This window comes from Drosophila obscura, unplaced genomic scaffold, assembly GCF_018151105.1.
Source record: "Drosophila obscura isolate BZ-5 IFL unplaced genomic scaffold, ASM1815110v1 contig_208, whole genome shotgun sequence".
Classification (NCBI taxonomy): Eukaryota; Metazoa; Arthropoda; class Insecta; order Diptera; family Drosophilidae; genus Drosophila; species Drosophila obscura.
This window is the reverse complement of record NW_024542799.1, coordinates 2,081,998-2,106,343: the sequence shown is the minus strand read 5'-3', so window position 1 is coordinate 2,106,343 and position 24,346 is coordinate 2,081,998. Positions and strand designations below refer to the sequence as shown.

The 24,346-nt window shown below is 48.2% G+C and overlaps 13 protein-coding genes across 15 annotated transcripts; 5 read left to right on the top strand and 8 right to left on the bottom strand.

Moving 5' to 3' along the window:
- Positions 1-349: 349 nt before the first annotated feature.
- On the bottom strand, positions 350-1,211 carry LOC111064808 (heat shock protein 23). Its single transcript, XM_022352594.2, has one exon. It carries the CDS (start codon positions 1,096-1,098, stop codon positions 544-546), a length of 555 nt encoding a protein of 184 aa, XP_022208286.1. The 5' UTR covers positions 1,099-1,211; the 3' UTR covers positions 350-543.
- Positions 1,212-3,245: 2,034 nt separating this feature from the next.
- On the top strand, positions 3,246-5,220 carry LOC111064853 (heat shock protein 67B1). Its single transcript, XM_022352666.2, has one exon. The coding sequence runs from the start codon at positions 3,408-3,410 to the stop codon at positions 4,947-4,949; it is 1,542 nt and encodes a 513-aa protein (XP_022208358.2). The 5' UTR covers positions 3,246-3,407; the 3' UTR covers positions 4,950-5,220.
- Positions 5,221-5,469: 249 nt separating this feature from the next.
- On the top strand, positions 5,470-11,000 carry LOC111064747. The gene is made up of 6 exons (XM_041594152.1): positions 5,470-6,203; positions 6,841-7,355; positions 7,522-7,712; positions 7,973-8,054; positions 8,129-8,401; positions 10,187-11,000. The coding sequence occupies exons 1-6, from the start codon at positions 5,591-5,593 to the stop codon at positions 10,790-10,792; spliced, it is 2,280 nt and encodes a 759-aa protein (XP_041450086.1). The 5' UTR covers positions 5,470-5,590; the 3' UTR covers positions 10,793-11,000.
- LOC111064858 (heat shock protein 27) lies at positions 6,600-7,489 on the bottom strand. The gene has a single exon (XM_022352674.2). The coding sequence runs from the start codon at positions 7,431-7,433 to the stop codon at positions 6,831-6,833; it is 603 nt and encodes a 200-aa protein (XP_022208366.1). The 5' UTR covers positions 7,434-7,489; the 3' UTR covers positions 6,600-6,830.
- On the bottom strand, positions 7,833-8,715 carry LOC111064859 (heat shock protein 22). The gene has a single exon (XM_022352675.2). The coding sequence runs from the start codon at positions 8,519-8,521 to the stop codon at positions 7,991-7,993; it is 531 nt and encodes a 176-aa protein (XP_022208367.1). The 5' UTR covers positions 8,522-8,715; the 3' UTR covers positions 7,833-7,990.
- LOC111064862 (rhodanese domain-containing protein CG4456) lies at positions 8,973-9,787 on the bottom strand. Of its 2 annotated transcripts, none has more exons than XM_022352680.2 (3): positions 9,369-9,787; positions 9,169-9,298; positions 8,973-9,105 (listed from the first exon to the last, which is right to left on the bottom strand). In XM_022352680.2, the coding sequence occupies exons 1-3, from the start codon at positions 9,589-9,591 to the stop codon at positions 9,051-9,053; spliced, it is 408 nt and encodes a 135-aa protein (XP_022208372.1). In that variant the 5' UTR covers positions 9,592-9,787; the 3' UTR covers positions 8,973-9,050. The 2 variants fall into 2 exon arrangements, with proteins under 2 accessions (XP_022208372.1, XP_022208371.1); XM_022352679.2 differs by having other exon boundaries at positions 9,169-9,328; positions 9,387-9,777.
- A 331-nt stretch (positions 11,001-11,331) lies between the features above and the next one.
- Positions 11,332-12,170, top strand: LOC111064860 (adrenodoxin-like protein 1, mitochondrial). Its single transcript, XM_022352677.2, has 3 exons — positions 11,332-11,560; positions 11,648-11,699; positions 11,760-12,170. The coding sequence occupies exons 1-3, from the start codon at positions 11,452-11,454 to the stop codon at positions 12,109-12,111; spliced, it is 513 nt and encodes a 170-aa protein (XP_022208369.1). The 5' UTR covers positions 11,332-11,451; the 3' UTR covers positions 12,112-12,170.
- Positions 12,169-14,987, bottom strand: LOC111064854 (protein FAM76A). Of its 2 annotated transcripts, XM_022352669.2 has the most exons (6): positions 14,803-14,987; positions 14,421-14,485; positions 14,243-14,356; positions 13,725-13,818; positions 13,035-13,448; positions 12,169-12,961 (listed from the first exon to the last, which is right to left on the bottom strand). In XM_022352669.2, exons 1-6 carry the CDS (start codon positions 14,887-14,889, stop codon positions 12,563-12,565), a joined length of 1,173 nt encoding a protein of 390 aa, XP_022208361.1. In that variant the 5' UTR covers positions 14,890-14,987; the 3' UTR covers positions 12,169-12,562. The 2 variants fall into 2 exon arrangements, with proteins under 2 accessions (XP_022208361.1, XP_022208362.1); XM_022352670.2 differs by lacking the exons at positions 13,725-13,818; positions 14,421-14,485; positions 14,803-14,987 and having other exon boundaries at positions 14,243-14,336.
- An 895-nt stretch (positions 14,988-15,882) lies between these two features.
- LOC111064852 (kinesin-like protein KIF18A) lies at positions 15,883-19,965 on the top strand. Its single transcript, XM_022352665.2, is given in 6 exon segments — positions 15,883-16,334; positions 16,401-16,708; positions 16,711-17,480; positions 18,541-19,327; positions 19,394-19,525; positions 19,584-19,965. Coding segments are annotated over 6 exon segments (2,406 nt in total). The 5' UTR covers positions 15,883-16,032; the 3' UTR covers positions 19,691-19,965.
- LOC111064857 (ribosome-recycling factor, mitochondrial) lies at positions 17,485-18,400 on the bottom strand. The gene has a single exon (XM_022352673.2). The coding sequence runs from the start codon at positions 18,331-18,333 to the stop codon at positions 17,554-17,556; it is 780 nt and encodes a 259-aa protein (XP_022208365.1). The 5' UTR covers positions 18,334-18,400; the 3' UTR covers positions 17,485-17,553.
- Positions 19,817-20,466, bottom strand: LOC111064861. The gene has a single exon (XM_022352678.2). The coding sequence runs from the start codon at positions 20,412-20,414 to the stop codon at positions 19,935-19,937; it is 480 nt and encodes a 159-aa protein (XP_022208370.1). The 5' UTR covers positions 20,415-20,466; the 3' UTR covers positions 19,817-19,934.
- A 140-nt stretch (positions 20,467-20,606) lies between these two features.
- On the bottom strand, positions 20,607-21,889 carry LOC111064855 (pyridoxal kinase). The gene is made up of 3 exons (XM_022352671.2): positions 21,649-21,889; positions 21,489-21,588; positions 20,607-21,426 (listed from the first exon to the last, which is right to left on the bottom strand). Exons 1-3 carry the CDS (start codon positions 21,745-21,747, stop codon positions 20,717-20,719), a joined length of 909 nt encoding a protein of 302 aa, XP_022208363.2. The 5' UTR covers positions 21,748-21,889; the 3' UTR covers positions 20,607-20,716.
- Positions 21,890-22,075: 186 nt separating this feature from the next.
- On the top strand, positions 22,076-23,305 carry LOC111064856 (28S ribosomal protein S35, mitochondrial). The gene is made up of 2 exons (XM_022352672.2): positions 22,076-22,317; positions 22,375-23,305. The coding sequence occupies exons 1-2, from the start codon at positions 22,191-22,193 to the stop codon at positions 23,241-23,243; spliced, it is 996 nt and encodes a 331-aa protein (XP_022208364.1). The 5' UTR covers positions 22,076-22,190; the 3' UTR covers positions 23,244-23,305.
- Positions 23,306-24,346: the final 1,041 nt, after the last annotated feature.

The window sequence follows — 24,346 nt, the reverse complement described above, 5'->3', positions numbered from 1 at the left end:
TGTACATACACACTTACACCAGATGCACCCCATCGAAGGTAACAGCAGCTGACGAACATTGGACGTCAAAATATTGAGCAGAGTGAGTATGTAAGAAGAATCGTCCCAATTTGCATAAATATTAAAACAATACAGAAAATAGGGCTTTATATTTTGAAATGTAGTTGTTAAATTATTGAAAGTGTGTACAGGCAGCGATGGTAACAGCAGCTGATTGCAATTTCAAAGAGTGAAGAGGATAGCAAGAAAAGCACACTCATTTCCGAAATATTGGTTATGTGCGGAATCTGAAATCGGATGGTATTGGCCCACACTAAGTATTCAACCCAGAAAAAAATAATGATGAAAGTATATTTTAAGGGTTTATTAATATATTTGGTAGTCTTGGAAAGCCAACGCAAATTACAGTCATTTTGTTTAAAATTACGATTACTACAGGACACTCCTTATAACTAGTGCGAGTGTCCAGGGATAACTAGAGCGTATAAAACAGATTATGGTCTTTGAATATGAAAAAATCTAGAATGGTTTGAGCGGCTCCACTTATTTTTCATTGCCGTTGTTCTGCTCCAGCTGCTCGTTCTGCTTGATGTTGAGGTGGGCGGGTCCCACCTGCTGGATCTGGACAATCCGCTCGGCCCCCTTGTCTTCGATGGCCGGTGGCTTGGGAATGCTCACGGTGAGCACGCCGTCCGAAGACAGGGTGGAGGCCACCTTCTCCGCGTCGTATCCTTCGGGCAGAGCATAGCGCCTGATAAAGTGGCGTGTAATGTAGCCGTGATCGTCCTCGCGTTCCTCGTGCTTGCCCTCCACCAGGACAGAGCTTTCCTGCACCTTGACGCTCAGCTCGCTGGGTTTGAAATGGCCCACGTCCATGGAAACCTGGAACCCGTCCTTGCCCACTTTGGGCACGGCTCCCGAGGTTACTCCTGCTCCTATTTGCTTCTCCAGCTGGCGCAGCTGTTGCTCCATAGGGCCAGCAAGCGACAGGTAGGGATTGCCCCGGCGACGCTGACAGTAGTAGGGCTCGTAGTAGGGTACCATGGACATGCGACCCAGGTCGTCGGCGAGGCTCAATAGTAACGGTAGGTTTGCCATCTTGTTCTTGCTTTAACGGTTCTTTGCGGTAGAAAATTCTCTGAGAAAAAGCTTTTGCTGGCTAAACGCTTTTACGTTTTGACGGTTTGAATTCAACTGATGCCGGTCGAACGAAAGCCCCGGCTATTTATACTCTGACGACAGCTGGGTGGTGGCAGCTCCACTGCGAGCCAGTGTGCGTGTGTGTTGTGTCAGTGTGTGACGTGGCATCAACATCTAGAAACTGCACGAAGCTTCTATCTCTCTCTGGCTTCACAAAATGTTCTTGAATTCGCAGAAATTACGCATTATCTGCCCAATGAAAGCGAGAGTATCGCTGTGAAAATGATAAGGGATGAGTGTCATGAGGAGCCATGTGGAATGATAAGTCCCATCATCAGAGGAACAGAAAAAATATTATGTACAACCCTATAGGATGAAAAGTAAGGGCAAAAGTCCACGAAGGATAACGGTTCTGGATTATTCTGGAAGCTCTCGGGGCAATTTAATTAATAGTTTTATGTGCTAGCGTTTCAGCAATTAACTTTACTCGATGACTAAAAAAAAGAAAATTAAATTTGTCAGACTTAATTTTTATTGCTTTGATTTTGCCGTACAATCCTGATCAATTTAAAGGGAAATATCTAGAAATTTCTCGATGGGTATTTATTCACCTATCTAGGAATAGAAAATAGAGATACAGATACGATACATGAATTGTAAATATGTACAAATTTACACAGATGTGTATGTACTTTACTTTCTCATTTGCATCGTTTATTTCTTCGTTACAATATCTTTATTTATCAATAGAAAAGGAAATTTCTAGAAGTTTCTCGTAAGGACTTGTAATTTAGCACTACGAATATATAAAATTAAAAAACTTGTATTAATAAAGCAAATTTACAGGGACCAAGAATTTTGATTCCCTAGTGTCTCACGAAGCAACGGCCAATCCATAAAAATATCTCTTTCCTTTGATGATATATCATTTATGACGTTATTTTTATTCGATGTATGTAGTAGTATATAAGCTGAAAATTTACACAATTTTTTAGCAACGCAAATGGAAAATGTCTATTCCTGAAGGTAGCTTTGTATGTGGTAATCTCTGGTACACTGTTTCCCTGGAGTACATATGGGGGCAAGTACATACATACATACACACATATGGATATATGGAGTCACGTAGCAGTCTCTTATTGCTATTCCACGTATACACACAACATGGATCCCCCTCTGCTCTTGGATGTGCTCCCATTTAATTGTTGCCAGACGCTCAAGACTCGACTGTGTACTGTGGAGTCTGTCTGGCTCTTGTCTGGGTAGGGAGTGAGTGTGTATGTGTGTGCAACCGGTTACCCACACCCACAGACATACAAATATGTATGTGCAGATGATGCATCAGATGCACACACAGTTGCAAAGTCCTATGTAATGCATGTACTCTGCTCCAGACGTCGTGAGTGCGCATGATTACGCGAAGCCGCCCCACTCCGCCACCCTGCCCTACCCCACCGCACCATACAGTCCACACACAGATACTCGACTGCCTTCCAGCAGAGCGAAAACCAGCTGTTGTTGTAGTTGCTCCATTCGCCGGCTTCCCAACCCGGCAAGAGAATTTTTTTTTAGAGCCGTCTCAGCTGTTTGCCCGGCATCGGGAATGGAATTCAGCTGCAGCACTTTACATATATGCATGTACACATGCACACACATGTGTACATACATGCATATATTTGCATTATATAGAGATGATATCTCCTGGGGTATAGAGACCAGACCCCATGTCTCAATGGAGAGCCGGTTTACCCTGCTTCTGCCGGTCGAAGGCTGGTTATTTTTTTCGGCTGGAATACTTTCTTTGTTCTCTTTGGTTTGCGGAAAAGTATCTGAAAGAGGGATTTGGAAATCGAATTTCTATCTGAGGGTTCAGTTCCGCCCTGAAAACTGGGCGAGTAAATAAGACTGCACATAAGGGAGGGGTAGGGAAATCCCAGTTTCTCCCCCTCTTCGGAGGGTTTCTATCTTTTTGCATGGGCCAAAGATAGAGAGACAGAGACAGCCACAGCGGCGGCGGACTTCCAGGCCAGACCTTTCCTTCCAGACTTGATGGTTTTCCATTCAGCGCTGCACAGCCGCTTAAAAGCGCCGGCATTCAGCCATAAGCCCTCAAACGTAATCCAGTTAGAGGCCAGAACGGATCGCGCGTGCTGCTCCCAGTCAGGTCCAACTCCAACTCGAAGTCCAAGTCCAAATCCAAATCAAAATCCAACTGCCAGAGCAGTGCAGAGCAGATTAAATCCCAGATACGGAATCGGTTTCGGAAAATGTCGCTAATACCGTTCATACTCGATCTGGCCGAGGAGCTGCACGACTTTAACCGCAGCCTGGCCATGGACATCGATGACCTGGGCTTCGGTATGTATCCGCTGGAGCACCAAGTCCAGGCACAGGCACAGACGCAGACGCACTCCCACCCCTACACCCCACAGCTGAGCCGCCCCGCCCTGCGCCTGGGCCTGGGATCCAGCCCCACGACATCTTCTTCGGTTCTGTGGGTGCCCATCAAAGGGCAACATGCGGCGTCACCAGCACCGCAGCATCGCCATCATCCCTACAACCGGGTGGCGGGTGCGAAGACCGTCTGCTGCAATAAGTCGCTGCTGGAGTTGGAAAAGGAGTTGGGGGAGAAGGGTAGTGGATCAGGTGCTGGCGCAGGAGCTGGAGGAACCACTGCCACTTCTCCAACCACGGCCAGCAAGTCCGCCTATTCCGTGGTGAACCGCAACGGCTTCCAGGTGAGCATGAACGTGAAGCAGTTCTCCGCCCGTGAGCTGACGGTGCGCACCATCGACAATTGCATCGTGGTCGAGGGACAGCATGACGAGAAGGAGGACGGTCACGGGGTCATCTCGCGCCACTTCATCCGGAAATATATGCTGCCCAAGGGTTTCGACCCAGCCGAGGTCCACTCGACGCTCTCTTCGGACGGCATTCTCACCGTCAAGGCGCCACCGCCCCCTCCACCCGCCAACAAGGCGGGTGTGGAGCGGCTCGAACGCATCGTCGACATACAGCAGCTTTTGCAGTCGCAGTTGCAGCCGAAGGATGCGCAGACGCCGAAACCGGTTCCGACAGAGGCACACGCACAGGCAGAGGCAGAGTCGAAGAGTGTCGCCGCCCCAACACCAACAGCAGGAGCAGCAGCAGCAGCAGCCACCCCGGAGAGCAACGGTAATGGCCAGGCAGAGGCTGTAGCTGCTGCTGCTGACGTTGACGTCGATGCCGACATTGCAGTTCCAGCTGAGGCTGCAGCAAAAGCAGTGGAAACTACTTCCACCACTTGCACTTCCACTACAACTTCCAATTCCAGTGCCAATAATGGCGTGAAACTAGAGTCCGAGTCCGAGTCCATGGAGGTGGCAACTACTGCGGAGGCTTCCACTCCCAAGGAAGATTCTACTCCCAATCCGACTGCAGCTGTGGTGAGCAGCTCCGAGGAGGAGGCCAAAACCGAACCCAATGCCAACGACGTGGCCGTGAGCTCCAACAATGGAAGCAGCGGCAATGGCAACGGCAATTCCGATGTGGCGCCCGTTGTCGGCGAAGATGAAGACATGCCCATGTCTGCGAAGGCGGTTGGGGAAGAGAAGCAGCAGGAGAAGGAACCGGAGAAGGGCGAGAAGTCTAGCAAGGGGGCTGAGGAGCTAGCTGCCGTCGATGCCGCCATACTGCTGGCCAAAAATCAGCCCGCTGCTGACGGTGGGGAGAACGGTGCAGCCGCAGTTGGTGGGGAGAATGGAGCCTCTGCCGGAGGGGAGAATGGAGCTGCTGCTGCGGCAAAAACCGAAGAGGTGGCCGCAAAGTGAAGACTGAAAGAAAAAGAAAAGAGAAACAGAAAAATAATATGTATGTATGCGTGAGTTTTATTCGTAAATGTTTCCTGTGTTCTCTTTTGGCATTTCGCTATAAACAGACAGAGATAGAAGCTAAGTAGGAAGGCAAACCAAGAGGGAGATGATGTCGACTCAATAACTACGCGAGCGAGATAGCAGTATGATTTCCTAACAAATATGTGACAACAACTACAAGTATTCCAGTAAAACTTAAAGAAACAAAAACCACTTAATGTACTTACAATAAAAAACAAATGAAGAGAATTCCGAGTGAGCGGCGTTGCATTTTGTTTGCCGGTAACTCTTTCTCCCTCGCACACGCGAAACAACGGGGGAAGAAATATTTTCTCTCACACACACACACACATATGGGGGCCACAAACAAGCTTTTTTGCTCTCTCTGCGTCTGTCTCTCTTTCTGACTCACACACACACTCCCAGCAATTGCCAGGCGTTTCTAGAAGAGCGCGAGAATGGCTATAAAAGCCCCGTCAACAGATCAAAGCGGGCAAAACAACCGTTGGCGTCCACCGAGCAACATTGCAAAAAGCATAGCAAGATCATTCTTTTCAAACATAACCTAAAAGTCGATTCAGTTTATTTTATACCACAAAATGGCGCTTTCTACTCTGCTTTCCCTGGTCGACGAGCTGCAGGAGCCCCGCAGCCCCATCTACGAGTTTGGCCTGGGCATGCATCCGCATTCCCGCCACCTCATCGCGCCCCAGCGTCACTCCATCAACGGCTGTCCTTGCGCCTCACCAATGTGTGCCGCCTCGCCGACGGGCCAAGTGCTGGCCGCGCGCCGCCAGATGGCCAAGAACAACGACATCCACTGGCCCGTGACTCATGTGGGCAAGGAGGGATTCCAGGTGTGCATGGATGTGGCCCAGTTCAAGCCGAGCGAGCTCAGCGTCAAGGTCGTGGACAAGTCCATCATGATCGAGGGCAAGCATGAGGAGCGGCAGGACGATCACGGCCACATCATGCGTCACTTTGTGCGCCGCTACCAGGTGCCACAGGGCTACGAGCCGGAAAAGGTCGTCTCGCAGCTGTCCTCTGACGGCGTGCTCACTGTGAGCATCCCCAAGCCGGTGCCCATCGCAGACAAGTCCAAGGAGCGACTCATCCAGATCCAGCAGGTGGGACCCGCCCATCTGAATGTCAAGCAGAATGCCGTCGATGATAAGGGCAAGGAGAATGGCTCTGCCAATGGCAGCTCCAAGTAGAGAATGCCGTCCATGATATCAAGTTCACCCATCATTCCCCCACATATATCTGTAACCTATTTATTCAAAATGCATTTGTAACGAGCTAAAGACTTGAGAAATAATTTATTAAATATCATACACCTGGTGTGAAAAATGAATGTAATTGAGAGTGATTTCCTAGGCTTCTTAGTTTGGACTGGTCGAAAGACAATACCAATATGCAAAGTTAATGGATAAAGAATAATAACTTCTTCTCTCTGAAGCCGAATAACAGAGAATGTATTACCAAAGACTAAAAGTTGCATATTCTGTTTCCCAATATTTTCACATATAACGTCCAACATTGACGCTTTCATTTGGGCGCAACCAGCCGCATCCGTACCCGTATACCCAAACAAAAATATCCTCTTGCTCGGTTCTGATAAATATCGTATTTATTGCGCATTTTATATTACCCACGGGTACAAATTGTGTTTATGTATTTGAATCCAATTGAAATTTCGGCTGCACTTGCCTCTGCCTGCTATCCCAGAAATAGTTCACCTTGAGTTTGGCGGGTTTTTTTTTTGGATGAGTGGGGGATGGTATGTCTCTCCCTCGACTGGGATGGGTTTAGCATTGGACTGGGGACTGGGAGTACCATCTACTTCCAGGGCAGGGCCAACTTGCCCGTCTCGTGGACACGGATCATACGCTCGCCCGGACTGTAGTACTTGGATGGAGGCGGTGGCGGTGCCTTGATGGTGAGGATGCCATCCGTGGATATGTCCGAGATCACCTCATTGGCATTGTAGCCGCGCGGCAGGAGGTATTTCCGCACAAAGTGGCGCTCCACCAGGCCGTTGGAGCCTTCGCTCCGTCTGTTATGGTTGCCCTGGACTATGACATAGTCGTCGTTGGTCTTGACCACTATCTCGTGCGGATGGAACTGCCGCACATCGATATCCACGCGGAATCCCTTCTCGTCCACGTGCACCCGCTCGCCGGAGTAGTAGTTGTCCCACCGCATGGGATAGGCCCAATCGTAGGGATTGGATTGTATCAGCTGGTTCCGCACGCGGCGCGTCACCAACTCGTCCATGGGCCGCAACAGGTCGCTCCTGCTGCTCTGGTGGGCGGGCCACCAGGCTCGCGGATCGTCCCAGAGGTACGGATACATCTGGAAGTCGTAAGGAGCCTGGTACAGCGGACGGGGTCTGTCCAGTTCGCGCGACAGATCGCGATATGTGGTCGGCACCAGAGTCATTTCTTTGCGGGATTCGGTAACGATTCGTTCGCTTTCGCGTTCACAATTCTTATAAAATTTGTATTGGCCGCCGTTAGTTCTTTTATAGATGACCGGGTGGCCTCGCCCGATGTCGGATGCATCGCCGGATGCGGATGGGGATGGGACAGCGATGACTCATCCCAGCCGATGCGCCTCGGCTCGGGCCAAGTGCACCGAGAGCCGCGAGAAGGCCAACGAGACACACACGAGCGTGGCCAATTGGATCCGCGTCAAGTGGCGTCTACGTCACCTAGGAAAGTGATGAGGGGAAGGGCCAGACTGGGGACGCAATTAATCGAAAGTGTTTTCGGTTATCTACGGGAATGTGCAAGTAGGGGATTCAGGCACCTCTATATGGTTACATAAAACGACAGTTCCTTGGTTACTCATAATATTCTATATATTTCCGTATTTAAACTAAGGGAGTATGCGGGGGTATGACATATGGAATAGGTCATAGGCTAAAAGGTTTCACTAGCTTTTGATTCACTTCATTCAGGAGTCATCTTCTTCCATAGACCATTGGGTCCGGCCTACTACTTGCTGGTTCCGATGGTTTCCTCCTCCGCCTGGCCAGCGGTTTTCATGGCCGGGGCGTTAGTCTGTTCGATGGGGACCACACGCTCTTTGAGCGCCTCCTGAACAGCCGGAGGATTGGGAACATTGATCGTTAGGACACCATCGCTGCTCAGGCTGGAGGTGACTTTGTCGCCCTCGTAACCCTGCGGCAGAACAAAGCGCCGCATGAAATGACGCGAGCTGTAGCCTCCGGCGTCACCTTCCTCCTGCTGCTCGGCCTTGCCCTCGACCAGGACAACGCTCTCGTCCAGCACCTTGACCTTCAACTCGGTGTAGTCCTTTACGTCCAGAGTCAGCTGGTATCCATCCTTGGTGACGGTGGCCGGAGGGGCGAACTCCCGCTCCTGCCATCGCGCGATTTGCTGCCAGTAGCGGGGCTGAGCCACGCTCCACACGGGCGGCTCGTGGAAGAAAGCCTGGAATGGCGACAGGCGTGGCATCCTGGTCATTTCCTCGGCCATACGTAGGAACATCGGTAGGGATCGCATTCTGATGTAAATTTCCCTTTAACTGTTGAAATTTCCGTTGCTTGCTCTGCTCTCTCTGTATGTGGAGAGGTGCTTTCTCTTGCTATGATTCTGTTGAATTGCAAGTGCCGGACCTCTGCGGCCTCTATTTATACACGCCACCGCAAGTGTCTAGAAGTATCCGGAACTTTCTTGGCTGATGCAATTTTGAGCGGGCAATGGGCTGGTGGCACTCAATGGGGTGGCTGGCTTCTCGCAAACTCTAGAACCTCTAAATCAGCTTTATTTACGGTTTATTAGCTTTTCTCTGGCTCTCTCAATTTTGTTTGCTTCTTGAGGCAGGTCAGGGCTTTCGGCAGAGAGAGCAAATGAAGGGAGCGTTAGTGGAAGCGAGACAACTATAGTTCGTGGCTGGCTAAGTTCATGCGTATGTGTCTGTTCGTGTGCTTGTATGTATTGCTAAGCTTGGTGGTAGTAGAAAAAGCTCAAATTTATTTCGACTTTCTTCTTTTGATTATATGTACATTAATTTTAAATCTAACTAATGGATTTAGAGACCCTCCCTTTGGGCCCACTCCAGCCAGGAGCCCTTGTAAATCACCACACTGTAAGAAAATACAATTTCCGGTTTAAGTATGTATAAATTAAATTAATGGATTGCTACCCACTTTGAAAAACCCTGGGCCTTGGCAATCTTCTCAGCCTCCAGCACCCGCTTGCCTGAGCGGCAGGAGAATATAATCTTGGAATCCTTGCCCGGCTTGTCCCGTCCGTAGCTACTCTTAAACTCCTTGCTACCTAGACACAAGGCTTTGTCCAGCTCGGTCACTAAAAAGTCAAATAATTCCTATTAAATCTTTCGACAGACCTGGGGCCACGTTATTACAGGGTATGTTGAGGCTGGCTGGAATGCTGCCCGTCTGCCGTAGTTCCTCCTTCTCTCGTACGTCGATCAAGTAGATCTCCGGATGATTGGGCACGTCTTTCACTTGCTCATAGGTGGCCATGTTGCACAGTGGGCGGATGATAGCATTCAGCTGGTACGCCAGTCGACACGGAACTGACTTTCTCGCTGGCACTGAAAGATACATTTTCTGTCTAAATCGTGATTTGTTTGCCTACGTCTGGCTTATCAGTGTTTCTTGCTTGTGTGCCGTGCCGTTGTTGTTGACGCCAGTGGGGCCTCTAATTGCCATAGTGTCGCGGTCGCGGCGTTCGAGTTACGTCTGAATTGGGGCGACCAGATCCATATTGAATTTCAAATTGGATATGGATCTGTCTCCCAGACAGAGCTTGCTATATATATATGTATATGTAGTGTAGATCCCATCAAATGCCATGGAGCATTTTAAATTCGAATGCTGTTTGTGCCATGTCTCGTCTCTCTTAGCAGCCCCAGAATGTTCCTCTGTCTGTTGCTGCTCCAGGGAAAGCTCTGCAGCACAAGCTTTCTTTCCGCTCCCAGCCTGCCTGCCTGCCTGTCACTGTTGCTTATAAAAAGGAGTCGCGAGCCCAGGAAACTCCACATTTGAGTCGGAAAATTCACGGAAAATTGTTCGCGAAACTGCAGCGTCTGCCTACAGTAGTATTCACCGCCCGCTGGTAAACCAACCCTCCACAGTCCCAAGGAAATCAGGTCGTCAGTTCAGCGAACTTACTTCCGCCAGATACAGAATCTAAATCAAGAAAAACCTCGAGAAAATGCCAGACATTCCGTTTCTCTTGAACCTTGACTCGCCCGACTCCATGTACTATGGCCACGACATGTTCCCCAATCGCATGTACCGCCGCGCGCACTCCCGTCAGCATCCGGAGCTGGATCTTCACACGCTGGCATTAGTTGCCCGGATGGGTGCCCATGCTCATCATCTGGTGGCCAAGAAGCGCAGCGGCGAGTTGGCCGCATTGGGCGGCGCTCGTTCATTGGACAAGAAGGGAAACTTTGAGGTAAATCTCGATGTGGGTCTCTTTCAACCTGGCGAGCTGTCCGTCAAGCTGGTCGACGACTGCATTGTGGTGGAGGGCAAGCATGAGGAGCGCGAGGATGATCACGGACATGTGTCGCGTCACTTTGTGCGGCGCTATCCGCTACCCAAGGAGTTCGATTTGGATGCAGTGGCTTCCACATTAACTGAGGACGGCGTCCTCACCATAACCGTGCCGCCTCTGGTGTCCCAGGACGAACCAAGGGAGCGCGTCATAACCATCAAGCACGTGGGCCCGTCCGATCTCTTCCTGAATGGCAATGGCCAAAAGGAGCAGTCAGCCTCGCCTCCCTCCGAGGCCAAGTAAACAGCTTAGCCAAACAAAAACTATCGCGCCATCGGCCTCCAAGTGATTTCCCAAGACTCCCTTATTTTTGTCGTAGCACTAAAAAGACGCAAATTTATGCACCAAATCGTATTTATTCACTAATTACCAACTACATTTTAAAGCCCAATTAAGCCCAATTTTAAATCTTATTAAAATTCATTATTATTAATAAAGGAATATAACTGTCGCAGCGCTCTGCTTGTTCTTTGGGTGTTTCTTGTTCCATATTGCAACCATATGGCATTGCAAAAGACATGGGGAGAAAAAGTATAATCATATGCAAAATATGTCCTCAGATTGTAGCCCCAATAAAAGCTTCCCTCAACTCACAGTTGAGGGAGTTAAGCCTTTTTCCCAAATTTTAAATTTTATATTGGCGCCAAGTCTACTCATCGATATATCGAGCTTTCAGTCACTGTGTTCAGTCACTTTTACACAAAATAAAGTTTCACAGCTGTAAGAAGGTGAAGTTTGTATTTTACATTATAAAAATCGCATAAAAACAGAAAACAAATATGTCTGTTGATCCAGTATTCCTCATCTCGGCGTTTTTCCTGTGACTGGGACGATAAAAATATTTGTGTCATGTAACAGCTACTCGGATATCGCCCATCCCTAGCCAAATAGTAACCTCAAAAATGTTTTGTTTACTTTTGCGGCAGTCGGGCAATTCCTGCAAATTAGTCGGAAAACATATTGTCAGATCCTCCCGCCGTGCACCCATCAAGGCTCTGCATACCTCCCAATGTAAGTAGCCCGCAATTGCCCATCCGGAGCGAATTCACTGAAAATGTAATCCGTATCTGAGATTATGAAATGGTTCTCTCTCTGCAGGGCTGCGGCATGGCGAGTACGAGTGGCAAGATCCCAAGTCTCCGGATGAAATGTGAGTACGACCATTATCCTTCATAGATCTTCAATTAATGTGGGGATCCCTGCAACGCAGAGTAAACATCACGTACGTTGACAAGGACGGAAAGCGCACCAAAGTGCAGGGAAAAGTCGGAGACAATGTGCTCTACTTGGCCCATCGCCACGGAATCGAGATGGAGGGTGCCTGCGAGGCATCGCTAGCTTGCACCACCTGCCACGTTTACGTGGATCACGATTTTCTCGAAAAACTAAAGGAAGCCGAGGAGAAAGAGGACGACCTGCTGGACATGGCTCCCTTTCTGCGGGAGAACTCGCGCCTCGGCTGCCAAATCCTGCTCGATAAGAGCATGGATGGCATCGAGCTCGAGTTGCCCAAGGCGACGCGAAACTTCTACGTCGACGGGCACAAGCCAAAGCCCCACTAGTCCCGCTCTGGTCACTGTTAATAGCTTTAAATGTTGAATAAACACGCGTGTTGAAAGTATATCTTTCCCAACTTGTATATTTCTTAAATGTATACAATGCTTTCGCTTTGTGTCATTCCATCGTGAATTAAACTAAAGTTGAATTCTTTAAGTGGAGCCTATAAAATTACATTTTCTATGATGACAATTGTAGGGAAAGCAGTGGACAGAAACAGGTGAAACATTCGCGTTTTCTGCGCTGTGGGGATTGGATTGGGATGAGAGACATAAAAGTGTATATAAAACAATCGGATAAAACTATATTACAATTAAAGCAAAGTACAAAAATATAAACTTTGATAGCAAAAAACTAAAAGAGCGGTGCAACAAATCCTACAACCATGCATTTGTGTGTGTGTCGTGGGGATTGAAATGTTGCACACTGGTCTGGGTAGTGGTGGAGAGGGCACTCTCAGTTCGATGAGGGACTGGGGCTGGTGGAGCCGGAGGCGGAGCGCGAGCGCACACTGGCGCGATCCTCCTGCTCGCTGCGCTCTTCCTCACGGTCGCAACTCTTCTCGTCCTTGTCCAGGTTGGCAGGCTCGGATGTTTTGATCTGTTTCTCTGGTGCAGCCGCGATAACTTCCTCTTTGGGCGACAGATTCTCCCGCTTGATAGCTTCCCTTTCTGCCTTGCTGGGCCCACTGGCCACCTTTTTGCTGCTCTTTTTCAAAGTGGCCAGGTCCTTGATCAGACTGGAAATTTTACGGTTCAAGTTATCCACCTTCATGTCGTGCAGGCGCTCGACCTCCTTCAGCCTGTTGCGCATGTCATTTTCCTTTTCGAAGTTTTTGCCTTTCAGCTCGGTCAACTAATGGTGAGAGAATAGGCATGAGTAGATATTAGCAGATATTTAGTACCAGAAAGACATTCGCGTTACTAACCTGCTTATCCTTCTCCAGCAATTCTTTGTCTTTTTGATTGAGGCGCTTCTCCAGGCTGGCGATGCGTTCCTTAAGGTATGTGATGGCCACCACATGATCGGACGAATTAGTGTCCACAGTGATGGCAGCCGGGGCTGCGATTGTGCCGTTGCCACTGTTTCCGCGCGTTATTTTGTCCGGAAGATCCAATCCGGCTCCGCTCACCGCCGTAACGCCACCAGCATTGTTGCTGCCTCCGCTCTTGCCGAGCTCATTGCGCGATGGTTTCTTTGCCGAGGCGCTGTCTCTGTGCGAGGAAGAAGACTTTTCATGGGGTCGCTTCTTGGACATGGGTATTCGGCCCTCCTGCTGGGCCTTCAGCACAGCACGCTTGTAGGCACAGGTACACAGCCAGCATAGGAGTTTTCCATTGACCTGAAAGCGAAACGAAACATGTGATCGATTAAGGGCGATTACAAAGGCTTAAGCCCTAATCTTATACTAGATTTGGTCTCTTATGAACGCAAATACATGATTCTTAGACTCGTGCAAATCGACGAAGTGGCGTGGCGAGCAGCATTGGTACAGTTCACCCCGCTCGCTATTTCTACATTTATTTGTCTTAAATTTATGGTTTTAACATTAAGGGCTGCTTCCGATGGGCGCTCCTTGGCCGGGTGCAGTGAGAGTGAGTGAGTGAGGGACGCTGACCTTTTTGTTCTCGTCGCGCCTGTCAAAGGCTGATCGCAGCTTGCATTCGTCGCAGTGGACTGGTGGTCCATACTTTGCCTCGTAGCTGGCGCATCTATTTTGCATGATTTTGTGTGATTTTGAGTTTTTTTTAATTGTTTCACACGTGGCAGCAGAAAAGAGAAGAAGAAAAATGTTTTGCGTTCATAAGAGACGTTATATTGTTTGGTTTTGACTGGTTCTTTGGTACAATATATAGAAAATCAGGAAAGAAGAGTCTACTACTGAAGGAGTTACAAAGTCATGTACTTTGAAGGCACAATTAGTTGGGTAGCTGGGCTATGGGGATTCATAGAAAGGTTTAGAAAGGTTAAGAAATATAGAAAAGAAATTCCAGGTTTGCTCCTACATTGTGCATTCAAATTACACGGCCACAAGTTGCTCAGAATAGAACCAAACTACTCTTACGAAAAGAACTACTCGAGAGTTGTGTCTCAGTTTAAAAAACTAGGAGAAATCAAGAACTGAAATGAACATACCTCATGCATTTGGACCCCGCGAAGGCAGCCACAATCTTGCAGCACTCGCACGGACTGGGCTTACCGTATTTTCCCAGATAGTGTTCGCATTTTTTACAGGCACTCTGTGATTTGCTGTGAAGTACATGAATGGACAATATACAGGGTCATTATCAGGCCGGGGATCCATTCAACTTACGTGGCGGGTTGGAACTCCGAGCGGCAGTAAGTACATTTAACAACTGAGGTAGAACCACGGCAGCCCTGCGAATATCAAGGTTAATGTAGGTTTAGTAAATGCTGCAGACTCTGCTGTGCTGTTCGGGTTGTTTATTAGTCACAACAGCAGCCAGCCACAAACAACTGACGCTGTGGACGCGACAGACGCTGCTTCTTCTTGCCGTCCATTTTCACTTAAATGCGCAGCAAAATTTTCGCAACAAAGCGACGCGTCATTGCTGTCGCTTGCCAAGATAAAACACACACAAACATCAAACATTTTGTTTACTGCATTTTGTTAGGGCCACAGTCATGCTATTTCTTTTTCTTTCTTTTAATTGTCTGCGCCATTCGCTTTTCACCTTGCAAAGTTGCTGTCCCGAGGATAATTCTTCGTATGGATGACGCGAGAAACATTTCGAGCATGCGAATAATACTTTTGCACTCATGTTAGACGTTATGATATTTGTGTGCAATTGAATTTTGTGCTAGAGTTTTTAAAGTTTTTTTTTGTTTCTGCTGCTTTGCTTTAAATGGTCAATGTGACCGCGGTTTTATGGATAAAATGTACCCGCATGACCCTCAGAAATATACCGAAATATACTTCCCGTTTTCGTAATATACCGTAAATAATCCACTACACTATCGATATTTATCGAAGTAACCCTGAAATACAGTTCAGAACGAGAAGCAAAGCAAATTGGATAATGACGCAACAATGAATCTTTATTCCATACGCGTTCCCGTAAGATACATTTGATTGTGTATGGGAAAAGTTTCAGCAACATGCTGCCACACTACGAAAATGAGGGGAAAGTCTCCACAAAAGCACTCTATTCTCCACTGAAAAGAGAGCACTCTCCACGAATTGAGAGCGAGTTTTGCAAACTCTCCACGAATTGAGAGCGAGTTTTGCAAACTCTCCACGAATTGAGAGCAAATTTTGCAAACTCTCCACGAATTGAGAGCGAAAAATGTCAGTATTTTTGGTGCGCTAAATTGAGTTTGGCGGTCAATTTGAAATGTGTCTTAATATTTGGAAAAATAAATATTTCACTTGATTTGTTTTTTCGAGTGACCTCAGAACCCGAGAACCAGTAACCAGTAAATAACAAAAAAAAAAATTAATAATTAATAATTTTTTTAGCCCGATACTATCATGATAGTATCGATTGTTTTTTTCAAAACATTCAAAGCTATCGATGGCTCAACTATCAATCGTTTGACAGCTCTAGTTTTTAAAGTTTTTTTTTGTTTCTGCTGCTTTAAATGGTCAATGTGACCGCGGTTTTATGGATAAAATGTACCCGCATGACCCTCAGAAATATACCGAAATATACTTCCCGTTTTCGTAATATACCGTAAATAATCCACTACACTATCGATATTTATCGAAGTAACCCTGAAATACAGTTCAGTACGAGAAGCAAAGCAAATTGGATAATGACGCCAACAAAAGGGAATCGGCGATAGTATCAATTCAAACAACAACGTTCGTTTCCAGGCTGTACGAGAAAATTATTTTGCTGAAAAACTGAATGGTTTCGAATTGTTAATTTAGAAAAACGAATGCGAACAGATAATACACCATAATGCCGGTGGAGCACACAAATATAAAAGTGGCGGTGCGCGTCAGACCGTATAATGCTAAGGAATTAGAACATACACAGCGTAGTATTATCAAGGTTATGGATAGATCGGCTTTGCTGTTCGATCCGGACGAAGAAGACGATGAATTCTTCTTCCACGGCACCAAACAGAATTACCGGGACATCACAAAACGTATGAACAAGAAGCTGACGATGGAATTTGATCGCGTATTCGACATAGACAACACAAACCAGGATCTCTTTGAGGAGTGTACGGCGCCGCTGGTCGACGCGGTGCTCAATGGGTAAGGGTGGCTTACATGCCTTTGTTTACAAGTATTTCACGTCCATAATTCTGTGTGTGTGTACAGGTACAACTGCTCCGTGTTTGTGTATGGCGCGACAGGAGCTGGGAAGACATTCACCATGCTGGGCAGCGACGCAACTCCCGGCATAACGTTTCTGACCATGCGCGACCTGTTCGATAAGATCCAGGCGCAAAGTGATGTGAGGAAATTCGATGTGGGTGTCTCATACCTGGAGGTATACAACGAGCACGTTATGAATCTGCTCACAAAGTCGGGTCCACTAAAACTACGCGAGGACTCCAACGGTGTGGTTGTGAGCGGGCTGCGACTGACCCCCATCTACAGCGCTGAAGAACTGCTGCGGATGCTGGCCCTGGGAATTCGCATCGAACTCAACACCCCACCGATGCCAACGCGGAGAGTTCGCGATCCCATGCCATCTTCCAGGTGCACATACGCATCACGGATCGCAAAACCGACACAAAGCGAACGGTCAAGCTGTCGATGATTGATTTGGCGGGCAGTGAACGAGCGGCCAGCACCAAGGGTATTGGTGTGCGCTTCAAGGAGGGTGCCAGCATCAACAAGAGTCTCCTGGCGCTGGGAAACTGCATCAACAAGTTGGCCGATGGCCTCAAGCACATACCCTATCGTGACTCGAACCTGACACGCATCCTGAAAGACTCTCTCGGCGGCAACTGCCGCACGCTGATGGTTGCCAATGTGTCGATGAGCTCCCTTACATACGAGGACACCTACAATACCTTGAAGTACGCTAGTCGAGCGAAGAAGATCCGAACCACATTGAAGCAGAACGTGCTCAAGTCGAAAATGCCCACAGAGTTCTATGTGAAGAAGATCGACGAGGTCATGGCCGAGAATGAGCGATTGAAGGAGCGCAACAAGGCGTTGGAGGCGAAGGTGGCTCAGCTGGAGCGCAGTAGCAGCAATGGCTACGATCCCCAGGAGTTGAAGTCATGGTACACCAAGATAGATGCTGTATATGCCACTGCGAAGACGATCCAGGAGTGCACGATCGGCGTACGGAGTAAGATTAAGACTGTTAACTATCGGCAGACGCTAAAAAAGGATTTCGAGGAATTCAGGAAGATGTTGTCACAGGACCAACGAATGTGCCAAGAGGTAAGTAACAAATGCTAATAGTTTATTTTGTTTTTAAATCAGCGAAACGGGCTCGAAAACACATCAATCAGTCTTAGTTATCGCCAAGCAGTTCCTTCTGCTTGCTGGCCAGCAGCTTGTCCGCTTCGGCAATGAACTTATCCGCAATGGCCGTGACCTGGGTCTGGACAGCAAAGGCATCATCTTTGCCAACGTCCGCCTGCTTCTTCAGCTTGCGAATGTGCTCATTCTGAACGTTTCGTATGGCATCGCGGTACTTGACGAACAGAGCCTTGGCGTTCTTGGACAGATTCTCGCGGTGCTCCTTGGTCACCTTGGGTATGGGTATGAACAAAGTTGTGCCGTCCTGCTGGGGATTCAGGTTCATGCCGCTCCTCTCGATGGCCCTCAGCACGTCGGGAATGGTTTGTGGAAAGGCAATCATGTTGATAATAATCGTCTTGGGATTCTTTCGTGATATCTGTGCGAGCTCCTGCAGCTCGTGCTCATCGCCGTCCACCTTGATGCGCAGCGTGTCAATGGCTCCGCTGGTAGAGCGCAGCGACAGGTGCTTGATAAAGTCCTCCTTCATCTGCTGCACCGACCTTTCCATCTGTGTGTTGAGGCTGTCTAAGTTGATAATCTCTCGCAGCTGCTGCTCGTTGATCTCCACTTTTCCCGCCTTGCTTTTGCCGCCTTTCTCCTTCTTTTTGTCCTTGCCTTTTGCATAACAGCGCGCCTGCAGCCAGCCGCTCTGTATTTGCTGCGGCTGCTTCTCTACCGGCAACAGTCTGCTGGGGCAGGTGAGAAGCGACCGTTGTACTGGAGCTTGACGCCCACCCAGGGCGATTAAATGCAGTGTATTCCTGAGCATTTGTTTCAGATTACTATTGTAAATTTGTTTGATTAAATGCGGCAGAGTCTGAACAGCTGTTTCTTGGGGCTGCCAACTCGCAAAAAGTTTGAATCACGTAACGTAACGTCACGTAACCTACGAAATTATGCTAAGCGCGGGCTTATTTGAATTTTAAATTGTGTTTTAACGAAATTAATAGAATGATTTCATTCACTTTTTTTTTAGGACTACCGCCGATTTAATAACTATATGAGTACGCTGGCCAGTCAAAACAGCAAATACACTGAGGAGCTGCCGGGCTGGCAGGCTAAAGTTCAGCACGCCTACCGAGAAGTGGAGAGTTTGAAGCGTGAGGTCAATCAATCGAAGCTTCAGCAAGTCCTTGGCCTGTATGTAAAGAGCAAGGATCTCGAACTGCAGATGGCAAAACACAATATATCCAGCAACCACCTGCACTTGATCAACCGGGAGCTGGTGGAGAACTCGGACCTTATACGCAAATCCTTTACCACTGCCTGCGATGTACTGAGCCAGGCGTATGATCGGCTCGAGGAGGCCGAGAAGTTGACACCAGATATTCAAGCATTGTACGATCGCCTGCAGCGAAAAATGCGATTCGCTGAATCTGAGGCCAACGTTTTGGAATTGGAAACGGACGAGACTGAGAAGCCTGTGTACAAGCGTTTGCTGGGCAGTGAAGAGGACGAGGAGCAAGCAGACACACTCACAGCCAGCGCCAAGAAGCGGCAGTTTGTGCGGAAAGCACAAATTGATGATGATCTCCATTTGAGTGTGGACAGTACCACCGACAGCCTGGAAACAGATTCAGACTCTGACGAAGCGCACAAGACATTCAAGATGCCACGTAACCTCAACCAGACGCAAGTCCTGGGCACTACATTCAATGCTCTGACATCGACGGTAACAAAACAGCGTAAAGTCCACCAACGCATTGTCACGGACTTGCTGTCCGAACAGAATGTGCGCGGTGGCAATGACAAGATCAAACAAGGTACTATTTACAGTCGAGTTCTTCCAGACGATCGAATAGCACGTAATTAATACTTTTTACTTGCAGTTCTGCTTAAATCTAACAACTTTACTACCCAAGGACTGCAGCGAACCCTGGCCGCGGCCTCAATAGCCAAGGAAAACGTAAAATTCAACGGGAATTATGTGCGCAAGAGTCCGCGTGCCCTTGTGGCAAAAAGTATGTACCAGAGCAAGCGTCTTCTATTCGCTATTTCATTCGTTTCATCCACTCACAGCAATGGCGGGAAGTTCAACGCTAACCCGTAAACCACTGGGATCGGGAAGTAAGGAGCCGCCATTGGTAAAGTTCAATCGGGCCGCATCGTTTCGCTTGAAGAAATGAGGAGGAGGGACGCTGTACACGTTAGTTTTAATTTTTGTTCGCTTTTTATTATTTAACGATTTGATGTGTTGGGGACTCGAAACCATTTAATGCCCACAGAACATCAGAACATTAACCCATCCAAATTCAAAACCTTAAACCATATTCGTTTTGAGTTGTTTATTCAAACAGAAATACCCTACCCTGAATATATTTATGTACGTTAATTTTATAAGTTGAATGAGAACTGCGTTACGCGCTTTATCTAAAAATATATGGCCGCTTCCTTGCCATCAGCCAGATTGTGTACTTCTCTGCGGTAAATGTCGTCCGCAGTCGCGTGTCTGTTGCTCCGAGACGGTGCTAGACCCAGCAGACCAAGGAGCATGTAGAGAAGCGCACCGAGATTCACGCCCATCAACAGGAGCCCGGGTGCCAGCAAAGGACCGAGAAGACCCATCATGGCATTGGGAGCAGAAGGAACGGGCCAGTTGGCGGTGTAAACACTGTCGTAGGCGTACTCTCCGCGTCGCCAGGGTTTCTGTGTCGGATTTCCATTCTCGTTGATGGGCGGCCTCTGCCGATCGCCGTCTGGACTCAGGTCCAGATCCTTGTTCTTGCTTTCGGCAGTCAGAGTGTAACGTGGCACAAAGGTTGGTTCAGCGACCGACTTGCCATCGTTCCCGGATCCGCTGGCAGCCGCGAGACAGGCAATAAAGATAATCGGTAGCCACATATCTTCCATTTGCTATTTTAAGCTTGTTTACCCGGCGTGCTCGTCGTGCACTTTTATAGCCACTTGCTGCTAAGGGCATGAACCGTGACTGGGGCCAGCCGTGACAGGTGGCAGGTGACAGCTCGTGGTTCCTTTGCGCTGTCAAGATGCCAGTCTGGAAACGTACAATAAGCATATATTTATTTAAGGTAATCGTTGATCTCTTGTATATAAAGTAATTTAATATAATGTGATTAATGTAATTGCTGTCCATCTTAAGGTATCAAAAGGTTATTGTCTGGTTGCCCGCGTCGCGTGTCCAATTTCGTGGTCTAGTTAAGACGCTGCGCTTTGAGGAGAACCTGAGGCTTTTCGATCTCCGCTTTGCTCTGCACCAGCTTCAGTTCGCGCTCGCAGGCCTTGACTGGGCCGTCTCCATGAGGAAGGGCGGCGACAGTGCGCTTGATCACTGCCTGCAGACTGGCAATGGTCTTCTCGAAGACCTCGCTCACATCGCCACAGGCATGGCTATGTGCTAGGAAAAGGGAGGCGAAGAGATCGCCTGTGCCGGTGAAAACCAGATCCTTGCCGCCCTGCTTGGGTATGTCGATAGCCAGCCTCGGGCCATTCAGCTGACTGAGGAAGGCGCGCAGGACACCCGGCTGGCCGAGATCACTGCTGGAAATGACCACCGTTTTGATCTGGCGTTTATGGAACCACTCCATTGCCTCCCACACGGCAGCCTCGCTGCGCACCTCCTTGCCCGTGAGCAGCTCCACCTCGTACTGATTCGGAGTTATGATGTCGGCCAGCGGAATGATTTCGTCACGGTAGATGGGCAGCAGCTCCTTAGGAACATACAGCTGACCGTTGTCGCCCATAACAGGATCACAGACATAAACCAGCTTCGGATTAGCCTGGCGCAGCTTCTGCACAATGACTCCTACTTCGCGTAGGAACAGTGGATTGCCGATGTAGCCCGTCAACAGGTGAGAGTAGTGGCCCAGCAGCTCATTCTCCTCAAGACCTTCGATAATCGTGACTGCAAGTGGATGGATTGGATAATCATAATCACAGCATCAATGGAATGGCTGCTAACTTTACCCAGTTCTTTTTCGTTGGAAACGGGTCCCTTGAAGGTCTTGTAGCCCGTGTGATTAGAGAATTGCACTGAGTTCAGTGGATCCACATCAAAGCCCAGCAACTAGGTTATCCAAGGTTATTACTTTACGTGAAAAAAGGTGTCATCTTGGAGATAACGAACCTGAAGTGGGTAGGTGGCTACCTTATTGCCCACATAGCCGTGCACCACATGACTCTGGATGGAGAGAACCCGCTTGGTTGCTGTTGCTGCTGCTGCCATTTTCGCAATGGAGTAGGGATAGAGTCTGCCGGTCAATAGGGACTTGGGTGCTTGATTTGTTGTTATCTTGAGCTGCCTGTGAAACGAAACAAACCGATAAGAGGCACAAAGACAGATTGTGATGGTCGCAAACAACAAGTCGTGAGCACGGTACGGGAGAGAGAGATTCGTTTCCAATTGCAGCAATTGAGAGACCTTGGAGCTCATCCCTCCAGCAATTTCCACCCACCCCACTCTTAAATTGACCTCTCCTGCGCTCTACCCTCTCTAGGTCGCACACCTTGCAATTTTCTTAGATACTGAAAAAATACCTAAATTCAAACAGCTGTGTGTCTGCCAGTCGCAGCGAATGGCAGTCGCATGGTGTTTACGTAAAAGCCGCTTTAAAAGATAACTTTTTCAATAAAAACCATCTTTTTTGAACTAAACGAAAGCAAAACACAATGGCGGCCAGCTTGACTCGTTTGTTGGAGCGCAGCCTACGAACCACACACGCGGCGCAGAGCAATGTGCGTCTTTTCAGCAATAGCAACCAGCAACAGCCGCAGCCAGAAGTTGAGGACGACGAGGGTAAACAAATATGGTGTTAAAACTAAAATTATAGCTTTTCATAAAACCCTTTCGTAGAGTTCCGTGTACTGAACCTGCGCCCAGTTAAGCAGCAATTCCAGAGAAGGCGGGACATCAAACGGGATGATGTTACGCCGCCGCGGACCACTCGCATGGCTGTCGATCAGGATTGGACGGCGGCCTGGCCAGGTCCGCGTTCCTTCCACCCTGCTAGTGTGCCGTTGCCACTGCGACAGGGCTTCACGGAGCGCGGTGCAGCGGCGCCCTCAAAGTTTGCCAACGCCGAGCTGATGAAAATCCCCAATTTTCTGCATTTGACGCCGCCGGCGATTCGGCAGCAGTGCGAGGCCATTAAGAAGTTCTGCACGCCCTGGCCGAAGGGTCTGGAGACCGAGGCCAAGTGGAGGCGCCACTTTCCCGTAGAAGTCATCACCACAGACTACTGTCAAAGTCTGCCCACGGTACGCAATCCCGAGGCACGTCGCGTCACCGTCTCCTTGAAGCTGTCGGATCTGAAGTTTGACAACCATTCAAGAGACAAGTTCCTGCGTCTCGTGGGCGAGCGCTACAACAAGGAGACGGATGTGCTCACATTCGTGACCGATCGCTGTCCCTTGCGAAAGCAGAACTACGACTACGCCCTGTATTTGCTCACGGCCTGTTACCACGAGTCGTTCATCACAGAGCCCTGGGAGGCCACCAAGTCGGAGGCCGACATGGAGGTGTATCTGTTCGAGCGGAACCAGGCCAAGCGTTCCACCGAAGCAATCCTCAATTGGAATGCGGCGGAAGGTGCACAGAAAAAGGCACCCAGTGCCAGCTATGCACAGAGCGTGGAGCAATTGATAAACGAGGGCGAGAATGAGTACAACTTGGCCAAGTACAAGAAGGAGGTAATGAAGATGTTGAATGTTGCGGCGCAGTAAAAATTAACCAATCGGCAATAAAGAACATTATGCGACTTTAACAAGTTCTCATCGTCTCTTGACCGAATTGAGAGCGAGTGCGGGGTACCATCATTATTTTTGCGGAAACCACTATTTTCCGAATATCCGTTTTTCGGATGCCAATCGATGGACAGGACTCTCCTGGTTACAACCAGTATTTTAAATATTGGCAGCCAAAACTATGGGACGCTATATCTCGGCCAAAAGAGCCCTGATCTAGGCAATACTTACTTTTCCAGATATCTTTAAGATCCAGACTGTCCATCGTTATCAGTTACAGTTATCCGCCGATCACATGGAGGCGTGGCACGCCCTGATCAAACGAGAAACATCGGATTTATAGCGATTCCAAGGCAATATCCTTATTGTACTTGATGATAGTGGACTTTCTACCGATCACGAGGGGGCGTGGCACGCCCAGATCGGGCATGAAATGGCAGAGTTATACGCTTTGTAAATAATGCTATAAACTGCATGAAATCGGGCATGAAATGGCAGAGTTATACGCTTTGTAAATAATGCTATAAACTGCTGCCAGTGTACAAAAAGGGACATTTTTGTTTACCTTCTTTGTTTAAAGCTTATTTTGTAAGTACCCCAATAAATGGGAGTGCTTAAAATAAGCCAGATTGTAGACCATTTATTTTCAGTTGTTAAAGTCCTAACAAGCTAGTAATATTAAACTGAATATCAAAATCATACGATTTAAATAAATTCTTTGTCAGTGAGCAATAAGAATTTTTCGTTTCATATCGGTCAGCTTTTGTCAGTGAGCAATTAGCCAGTTTCATATCAATCATCTTTTGTCAGCGAGCAATTAGCCAGTTTCATAACAATCAGCTTTTGTCAGCGAGCAATTTTCCAGTTTCATATCAATCAGATTTTGTCAGTGAACATTTCGCCAGTTTCATATCAATCAGCTTTTGTCAGTGAGCAATTTGCCAGTTTCATATCAATCAGCTTTTGTCAGCGAGCAATTCGCCAGTTTCATATCAATCAGCTTTTGTCAGTGAGCAATTCGCCAGTTTCATATCAATCAGCTTTTGTCAGCGAGCAATTTGCCAGTTTCATATCAATCAGCT